Genomic DNA, 9,698 nt, shown 5'->3' on the forward strand with positions numbered 1-9,698 from the left:
AGAGCCATGGGACAGAGGACAATGGCTACTGGGCCGAGGGCTGCATAGCACTCCTTGCAGTTAGAGGACCTGAGTTCGAGTCCTGGAAGAGCTTGCAGGAGGTCTCCCCAGTAGAACCTACACTTCCTCCTGAGAAAGATGGAGCCCAGAGCACTGGCCCTCCATCCAGGTGTGGGGCTATCACTTGGCCCTTGGGGAATGGGATACCAGAGCCCAGGACTCTACTGGCAGGGCCCAGCTTGGACAGGCTGCCCCCTGGCTCTGGCCCCTACAGCTGGCAGATCAGCTGCCATCTGGTGCAGCCAAGGAAGAAACAGGGGGTCTCACCAGGCATCTCTGGGCTCCACTTCCCCAGATCTGTGGCCCGAGGGACCGGAGCTGCCTCTGATCTGCCCTCCCTTCCCTCCCCACAAGCACAGGTGCTCAAATGGTACGAGCACTTGCCTGGCAGTGCCAGTTGGCGGCCTGGCACAGAGTCCAGACCCAGGTGCCCTGGCTGGAGGAAACCTGGGCCACAGGAGATGGGAGAGGGCTGGCAGGAGCCATGCTGATTGCTGGGAAGAGCAGAAGTCACCACAGGCTGAGCCTGTTATCGTAGTGCTTGAGTGCTCTGGGGCACCCAAGACCCTCCACCAATCTCAGGCCTAGGCCAGCCGCCAGCTCCTCTAGACCAGGTTGCAGGCTCAAGCTTGCGTGGGGCCACCGGGCTGTTTGCTGAGTGCTGGGTTGGGTAGGACTCAGCTAGGCAAGCTCTGGGCTGGATTTGAGACTGGACCAAGACCTGGGGTCAAGTCTCCTTCTCAGGGCACCAGGAACAGGTGCCAGCCCCCTCCCCAGCTGGTCTTTCTTGGTTTAGGTTGGTCACAGGCAGTAAGCCTCGGTGATTAGGGGACAGCAGAAAGGGCCATTCACTGTCCTGCACTTGCGGTGCCAAAGGGCAGGGGCCCCGGGAGAGAAGTGGGGGCTGGAGCTGGAGGGTAGGCCTCGGGCAGGGCTGACTCAGCAGGCACAGGAGAGGCCTCCATACAACTCGTGCAAGCCTGGAGCGGCAGGGAAGCCTTGGCTCCATGCCACCCTGGAAAGGCCCCACCCACACAGCTGGGACAAGCACCCAGCAGAGCTAGAGTACCCTGAGGAGTGGGCGAACTATGGACAGCTCATCTCCCAGGGTGTGTCAGGCCTGGGCCACCGCCCTAACAGGTGACTTACTTCTTCAGAGCCTCCCTCCTGAGCAGACTGAAATGCTGGAGGTCACTGGAATCCAGAGGCCTCTGCCTATCCTGGCTCCTGCCCCACGACACAGCTGGGCATCAACATCATAGAGGCAGGGAAAGATGCCAGTTGGGGGAGGTGATAAGGGGTAAAAAGAATAGGGCCAGGAGGAAGGGGCCTAGAGCATGAATGGTCACCTCCACCCAACAGCCTCAGGCCAGACCCTCACTCCTGGACTCAGCCACATCTGCAGTGGGGATGGAGCTCTGTAACCAATACCTGAACCCCCACACATACCGCACCCACCCCACCCCACCCATCCTGCTCATCCACAAGCTGATGAGTCCTAACAGGCCTCCTTTGCCAGTGACAAAAATAACTATTTTCAAAATTCACAGCAGGGCTTTCGCCTACACACACTGCGCCGACTGGAACCTGAAGGGAGATATGCAGAACGCAGTGTGCGGATGGAGGCGCGCTAGGCGGCAGGCGGGCTCTGCAACACCCGTGGCCTCCTCGCTACCACTCAGCCTGCCCCCCACCCCAACACATACACATGCACACTAGCCCAGAATGGCCAAATGGGAAGTGCTCTTAGATCATCACTGAACATAGTGGGATGTTGAGGCCCAGAGAGGGTCAGGGATGTGCCTGAGGTCACATAGTGGGTCTGTGGCAGGACTCCCATTCCCCCACCTCCTAGCCAGGCTGTCCACCTCCTCTCCTGTTCACTCGGCTGACCGTGAGCTCATACCTGCCCCCTGGACACACATGCACACACCCACACATGCTCATAGTCAGACAGCACTGCATCCCTCACTTCCATGTTACGACACTTTAATCAAGTTCACAAGCTCCTCCACAACCTTGGCCAGTCTTCCAGAGCCTCATGAAGGAGGCAGAGCCAGGGCTAGCATCCCCACTTGCAGGTGGGGAAATCAAGGCCTAGAGGGCAAGAACTGTGCCCCAGGTCACAGGAGAACCCAGGTGTCCTGGTACTGGTTTGGGGACTCTTCACAGCTCTTTCTACCACCCTTAGTGCTGCAGCAGTTAATGGCCCAGCCAGTTTCTCTGGGTACTGGAGGGGCCAGAAGAGGAATTTTGCACCACGGTGCCTGACACCAGTCTGACCCGAGGACTGGCCTAGGCCATGTGAAGACCCAGGAAGGTCAACCCCCCCGACCCCTGCCCTCCACCCACAGCGCTTGGGGGTCCCTGTAGAGAGCAGCCAAAGTGCCATGCTTCAGCTGGGGGCCAGGGTTGGAGTTGCCTCCAGGCAACTCCCAAACACTACCACAGGGATCCCGTGTTAAGGGGGAAGCCTTAAAGGAGTTGTCAAGTGGCAAGGCCGGCCAGGAACTCCACCGTGGCCCCAGGCTCCAGGGCCACACCAGAGAGTCACAAAGTCATTAGAGCTCATTTTACAGATGAGGAAACTGAGGCCAAAAGCTCGTGTGGGTCACCTGAGGTAACAGAGCAAGTCCGTGAGGAGGCAGGACTGAGACACAGGCATCCCAGTCTGGTTTATTCCCACCCACTCCTAACCAGGCTCCCTACCCTGTTCAACCAAGGGACTCTACACCCTCCAACTCCCTGTAGATGGAGATGTGACAGGCTTCTCCCTGAGAAACAGCAGGGCCAAGCCAGAGTGGGGAAGATCCTCTAAAGGACAGTTTTCTCCCTCCCCACCATCAGATCCGTTGGGACATTAGCCTGGTGTTGAGTTTACGGAAAAAGGATCGAAGCTTGCAAATCTTGCATTTTTTCTTGCGATGACCCCGGGAGAAGCTTCGAGCCCTCCCTTCCTCTTCCTCCTCTTCCTCATCACTGGCCCAGGGCCCCCAAGCACCCCCATTAAAGTCAGGATGAGCCCGGGGGTTCTCAGCTGGGTAGCGTACCGGGATGGCTGTGCGGTTATATTCGGCCAGGCGAGCCAGCAGGGTGCGGACCACATCAGGCCGCTGGCCAGCCAGGTCCTCCCGTTCATAAGGGTCAGCACTGATGTTGAAGAGCCACACAGCCTGGCGGACACTGGCCATTCGTTCCAGGTTCCACCAGCTACCCGGGAAGGTGGCCAGCGTCTGCGGTGGGATCCAATCGCCATAGCCGGGGTCTCCTGTCAGCAGCTTCCACTCACCCACGCGGATGGCAGCCTGCACGGCGGTGTTCCAGATGCCAAAGCCGCCCTCCAGGGAGCCATGCTGGGCATGGTTGTAGAGTGGGTCAATGTTGTGCAGGATCTCCGTGCGTGGTGAGGCCCGGCCCTCGCTGATGGCCGGCCACACGTCGTAGCCATCTAGCCCATCGGCTGCTGAGGTGGTACCACCTGCCAGACCCACCAGGGTCGGGTACCAGTCAGTGATATGCATCAGTGCCCGGCTTGTCCGTTGCTTTCGCTTGAGCAGGGGACTGTGGACAAAGCCTAGGCCCCGCACGCCACCTTCCCAATAAGTGCCCTTGCGTCCTCGGAGCGGCCAGTTGCTGCCCCCCGAGAAAGTCTGGCCACCATTGTCACTGGAGAAGATGATGACACTGTTGTTGTAGAAACCATAGCGCTTGAGGGCCCAGGTGATGTTGCGCACAGCCTCATCCATGCAGGTCACCATGGCCGCGTACTTCCGCCGGGCCACATTGCCCATGGTGCGGTAGCGGTACAGGTACTCACGAGGGGACTGCAGGGGTGTGTGTACTGCCTGGAAGGCCACATAGAGGAAGAGGGGACGCTGAGGGCTGTGGCTGGCCAGGATATGGCTGGCGCGCTGGGCGTAAAGCATAGTGGAGTACTGGCCGCTGAGCCCCCAGGCCACATTCTCACCCTCGTGCAGGTCGAAGCCGCACACGCCTGGGCCATCACAGTTGTCATAGGTGTAATAGTCCACATTGCCCGTGAGCGAGCCCAGGAAGGTGTCGAAGCCCCGACGGGTGGGCAGACACTCCTTCCGGTAGAAGCCCAGGTGCCACTTGCCCACCATATGGGTGGAATAACCTGCCTCCTGCAGCTTCTGTGGCAGTGTCACCTGGTCCAGGGGCAGACAGTTGGGCTGCTGTGGGCGGATGATGGAATGCTGGAGTCCTGTATGGATCTGGTACCTGGTGGGGAGGAGGGGAAGGCACAGAAGGCACAGGTAAGCTACAGACCATTGCTCTGGCCATCCAGTCCCCAGTACCACTGTGAGGTGGGCTGTGGTCCCAGCACTACCAGCAAAAATAATAACAGTAACCACCAGGTACTATCTACTGTGCTAAGCACCTCAAATGCATTATCTCATCAAATCCTCAAAATCACTGGAAGTACATCATATTGTCATTTTACAGATGAGGAGATTGAAGCTCAGAATGGCTAAGCCACTCACCCAAGATCACACAGCTAGGAAGTTGGAGAGTTAAAAGTTGAACCCAGGGTAATAATGACAATAATAATAGCTAATACCGAGCACTCACTGTGAGCTTGGCATTACACTAATCCTCTTATGTGAATTATCTTACTTAATCCTCACCACAAATTCAGAGGTACATATTATTGTTCCCATTTTCCAAATAAGGGAACTGAGGCTTGGTAAATTAAATTAGTTGCCCGGTGACTCACACGGCTAGTAGTTGGAGTGGGATTTATAACCCAAGCAGTCTGGCTCCAGACTTCGGAATCCCTAAGCTCTAAGCTATTAACTTGCACTGGGGCCTAGAGCAAGCCCTGCTTTCCCAGGCAAACTCTTACTCACTCTTCAAAGCTCAGTCCAAATGTTATCCATGCTATAAAGTCTTTCATAACTCTCCCAAAGAATTAGTCACTTTTGCTTCTGGGTTCCCCTAGCATTTAGTACACACCATCGTTTTCTTACTTGGCCGTGGGATTATACTCGTCTGCACATGCTCTTGCGCCCAGTGACATGTGATGAGACTGTCCTTTATTCAACCTTCTATTCCTAGCACCCAAGTGATGTTCAAAGAGCACTCAATTATTTATGAAATGAATGAATGAATGACACTCAAGAGGGTTTTAGAGCCAGAAGGGACCCAATTCATTCTCTAGTTCACTCACCTCATCTTAAAAAGGACGTAAGGTCTTTTTAAGGGAAGGGGAAGGGCCTTAACTGAGGTCGCTCGGTGGTCAGGAACAGAGCCAGGACTTGAACATAAATCCAAGCAGAGTCTAAGCAGGGACTCTTTTTCAGCAAACTGGGCTGCCGTATCTCTTCCCACACGGGGGCCTCAGTTTGCTCCTGTATAGGAGTTGGTTGAAATGGGAAATCTCTAAGACTCGTCTAGTTTCCCAGTTTTTTAAGACCAGCTCCCAAGTGCCTGCCTGTGAGCTCATATGACCCCTTGATCCAGGCTATCACCCTGAGGCAGGAGTAAATGGTTAGGCAAATCCTGAATTCCTCATTTATCCATTCATATCCCATCTTCCCCCTTCTGTGGTCAAGGCTCCCATGTGATCTGCTTATGGTGTCTTGCCTTTACTCAAGTCTTGAAAGTCCCAGAGTAAATAAGAAGCCTGGAACTTCACAAGTATGTCAAAATCCCACACCTTTTTCTCACCCCCAGGCATCCAAATTAAGCCAAGCCCTGAATACCTGACATCTTTAACCAGAGCACAGGAGTGAGTTTCTGTTTTGGTTTCCTTATCTTAAAGCTGTTATTGTTGTTAGCTATAATTAGCTACTACTGCCATTTTTAACACTATGTGCCATACACATACATTATCTCATTTAACTCTCATTTTAAAAACCTACAGGGAAGTCTATTACCACCCCCACTCTACAGATGATAAAACCAAGTCCCCCAAAAGTGCAGCAATGACCCAAGTTCAGACAGCTGACAAGCAGTGGAGCTAAGCTTTGAACCCGGGTCCACTCAAGTCATGCTCAAAATCTTTTGGTGATAATGGCCTCTCCAGGCCTCAATCAAGCTAATAAATTATTGGATTTGATATGAGAAGCGCCCTAGGGCCCTGAGTCCTAACTGGGCCTGTCTTCATAGAGGTGGGGTGCTGTGGAGCGCTGGCTTGTAAAGCGGATGGGCCAGCTAAGAGTCACCAAAGCCCACCTGCAAGTGAGTCACAAGAGAAACTTTGCCTCTCTCCAGTGTCACAAAACACAACTGGATGTGTTAACAAACACTAACGAGGGCTGTAAGCATCAATGAGATGGAGCCAGCTGCAGGGGGTGGAGGGCAGGCACTGGCCGGCCACGTTCAGTTAGCTTCGCAGATCAGGGGACTGGAGCACTGCCCTGCTGCTGTCTGCTCATTCCGCTACTTAAACCAAAAGTCACCTCTTAGGACAGAAACGCTAAGTTGTGTATAACTCTTGGGAATGCAGACTCCTCCACCCTCTTCTGCAGGTCAACATTGGTCTTCACCACTACACCACTAACCTGCACCACCACCCCAACACATACACACCCCACACCCCTCCTTCTTTCTTCTGTTCTCCTTCTGATTCCTGGATCTAAACGCTGGGTGCCAGATCGAAGGAAGAAAGGACACCATTTGATGCCCAGCTCCAGAACCCCCGCCAAACACCTGGCCTCTCAATCCTATCTCCCACAGACCCTGAAGTTGGGCACAGGCACCAAACTAGGCCCTCCCTGAGTCCTTGCCTCAATTTCTCCCATCCAAGAAATAGTGAAACTAAGAAACAGGGAGACTAAGGCTTCTGGTTTCTGAGATCACATTAGTGGCTCTTGGGTGGAACTTGGGAGAAAGCATGCCTTGGACCCCATCCAAGGAGAATTAGCTTCAGCACTGCCAAAGGATTTTCTCCTAAGTGGTCAGAGTTTGCCTTCCATACCCCCACCTCCTGTTTCCCTGCTCTTTTAATCCTGTAATCCTGCTGCCTCGCCTGTGGACATTTCCTTGTGGAGGAAGCAGCATGTCTACTTGGGGCTCCCAGCCAACTTGGGAGGATTTTGCAGATGAAAAAACAGAGGCTCAGAGAAATGAAGTAACCACCCTAAGGCTACACAGGTCATGGTATCCTATGTGTCTTTCTCTTCCACCTATCAATTCCTTGGTCTTCTCCCAATGTATTCATCAAGCAGTATGGGGACCTGAATCCCTCAGGAGACATAGAGGCTGCCATATATTGACAGCCAAGCAGGTTACACACAACTCATTCCAACTTTGCCACTCCTTTTCAAGATGAAAACTGTTCTTTGCTCCATTGTATGGACAAGAAAACTGAGGCTTAGAGAAATTAAATGACTTGCTCAGGGTCTCGGGGTCCATAAATAGAAGCAGCAGTAAATGTCAGAGGCTGCCATGTTCCTCTAACAAAGGGATGACCAGATGTCTCCACGTTGTGTGGAATGTGAGTGTCCTGGAACATCAAAGCAAGAAGACCTCAAAGATGATGAAGCCCATTCAGTGTAAAGGAAGGGTAATTGAGGCCCAGAGAGGGCGAGGGACTTACTAATGATTACACAGCCAATAGGAGATTTCCCAGATCCCAGCATGGGGTGGTACTGGCAGGAGAAATCTATCAACTGGGTTGATTTGGGGTTTAGATGCCCAGCCCCGGGGCCTTGAGCCACGCCTACCTGCCAGTGAGGAGCTGGCTCCGCGAAGGCGTGCAGATGGGCTGGATGTAATAATTCTCCAACTTGACCCCCTTGGCCGCCAGCCTGTCCAGCGTAGGGGTCTCGATATCTGAACCATGGTAGCCCACGTCGTGGTAGCCTTGGTCGTCCGTGAGGATGAAGATGATGTGGGGAGGCTGGGGCGGAGCGGCCGAGGGCTGCTCGCCAGCCTCCCCGGGCCCGTCGGCCACGAAGCTCGGCTTGGCCCAGTCCCAGGACAGGTAGCCGAAGCTGAGCAGGCTGACCAGGGAGAAGCCAGTGAGGGTGTGCATCGCCAAGCCGGCCCGCGCGTCCCGGCGCGCCGGGCTCCTGGGGCCTCACCACCTCGCGCGCCCAGGGCGCACCACCGGCCCGCCGGCTCGGATGCTGCGAGGGAGTTCAGCGCCCCCCGGGGACGGCCCAGTGTCTGGTCCGGGACTGGCTGCCGGACGGCTGGGCCGGATCTGCTCGGCCGCAGCGGGGCGCTCTGGGGAGGTCAGGCCCGCGCCGAGCTGCCTCCCGCTGCCTAAGCGCAGGCCCTGCGCCGCCTTTGCTCCCTCTTCCCCAGCTCAGCCCGGCCAGCCTGAGACGCGGCGTGGCAGCTTCCAAAAAGTGCTCTCTACCATCCTCTGACTCCCCTCTTCCTTCTTGCCCTGGATTTCTCCCGCCTCCTAATTTCTCTCTCCTCTGCTTTCCCGGCCTCTCGCCCCACCCGGAGTCCTTAAAACAGCCCAGCTCCCTGCAGGGAGGTGGGCAGGACCCCAGAGGGGAAGGGGAGGGAGGCACGAGTTGGGCGGGTCGAGGGGGACACGGCGGGAGAGAATTCGAAAAAGTTGTAACATCTGCCGGGCCGGGCCGAGCCCCAGGTGGAGGGGCGGGACGCAGAGCAGCGGCTCCACCTCCCGGGCGGGAAGCCCCGGCCCTCTCGGCCTGCTGGCTCCAGCGCCCGCCCCTGACCGGGATGGGGAAAGGAGGGAGTGGGGCTGCTTGGAATTCGATGGAACAGCTCCGGAATGGCTGGGTCAGACATTCCTCGATCATGGAGTCTTAGCCTCTCTGAGTGCCAGCCCTGGAAGGAAAGCCCATCATTTCCTAGTCCAACCGGGTCATTCTACAGATGGAGAAACTGAGGCCCGGAGATGAGCCTCAACGCGTCTAAGTCACAGAACAAGTCAGTGGCTACGTCTCTAAGGCTCACCGTGGCTGTTGGAGTGGCGGCTCCCTTCGGTGAGCCGGTAGAGAAAGCGATGGAGAATGGCAAGCACTTTGGCAAGCCCCCGCGGCTGGAAGTCAGGAAGCTTGGTTGTAGCCTTGCCAGCTCCCCTCTCCTCAACCCCTCCCTCCTCCTCGTTCTGCAGTTCCCAACTAGAATCTTAGAATGCCAGCGCTGGAATCCAGAGGGCAGGGGCTGTTTTATCCATCTCGTATCCACAGGGTGCAGCACACAGTATAAGCTCAATCAGTATATGTTGCATGAATGAATGGATGAATGGGCCCCAATGGTCACCTAGGCCAGCCTACCCAAGGAAACCTCCACACCAGAGAAGGCAAGTTTGGGGGACTCTGGAACCCGATGAGCATCATAAATGAGTAGAGCAAGAGATAGTTGTCTTGCCCTAAGGAGACACAGGGGCTGCAGCAAGTTAAAAACCACAGCCTGGCTTCCCAGCTGACTACAGTCAGGCAAGAATACGGACCAGTGTTTCCAGATCTTCTGATTTTTCAAGAGGAATACCCTCTTTATCTATTAGGAGAACTATTCCAATTGTGAAATGTTAGTGACTAATTGAAAGCAAAATTTAAGCACTTCGTAGGCCAAATCAGACCTCTCCCAGGAATATATCAGACCATCGGTGCCGGTTTGCAAGCTCTGCTCTGCATCATTGTTTTGCAAAATTTTACTAGGCTACATTTTTAAATGGAAAAACT

General features: G+C 55.0%; 1 protein-coding gene across 1 annotated transcript; it reads right to left on the reverse strand.

Moving 5' to 3' along the window:
- Nucleotides 1-2,032: 2,032 nt before the first annotated feature.
- On the reverse strand, nucleotides 2,033-9,297 carry ARSI (arylsulfatase family member I). Its single transcript, XM_003829027.5, has 2 exons — nucleotides 7,752-9,297; nucleotides 2,033-4,302 (listed from the first exon to the last, which is right to left on the reverse strand). The coding sequence occupies exons 1-2, from the start codon at nucleotides 8,060-8,062 to the stop codon at nucleotides 2,904-2,906; spliced, it is 1,710 nt and encodes a 569-aa protein (XP_003829075.3). The 5' UTR covers nucleotides 8,063-9,297; the 3' UTR covers nucleotides 2,033-2,903.
- Nucleotides 9,298-9,698: the final 401 nt, after the last annotated feature.

The sequence above is a fragment of the Pan paniscus genome, chromosome 4, assembly GCF_029289425.2.
Source record: "Pan paniscus chromosome 4, NHGRI_mPanPan1-v2.0_pri, whole genome shotgun sequence".
Classification (NCBI taxonomy): Eukaryota; Metazoa; Chordata; class Mammalia; order Primates; family Hominidae; genus Pan; species Pan paniscus.

Excerpts from the sequence above, each read along its gene's own strand:
- ARSI (XM_003829027.5), bottom strand. The coding sequence starts at position 8,062 with ATGCACACCCTCACTGGCTTCTCCCTGGTCAGCCTGCTCAGCTTCGGC. Across the intron at positions 4,303-7,751 it reads AGCCAGCTCCTCACTGGCAG|GTACCAGATCCATACAGGAC; the intron begins GTAGGCGTGGCT and ends CCTCCCCACCAG.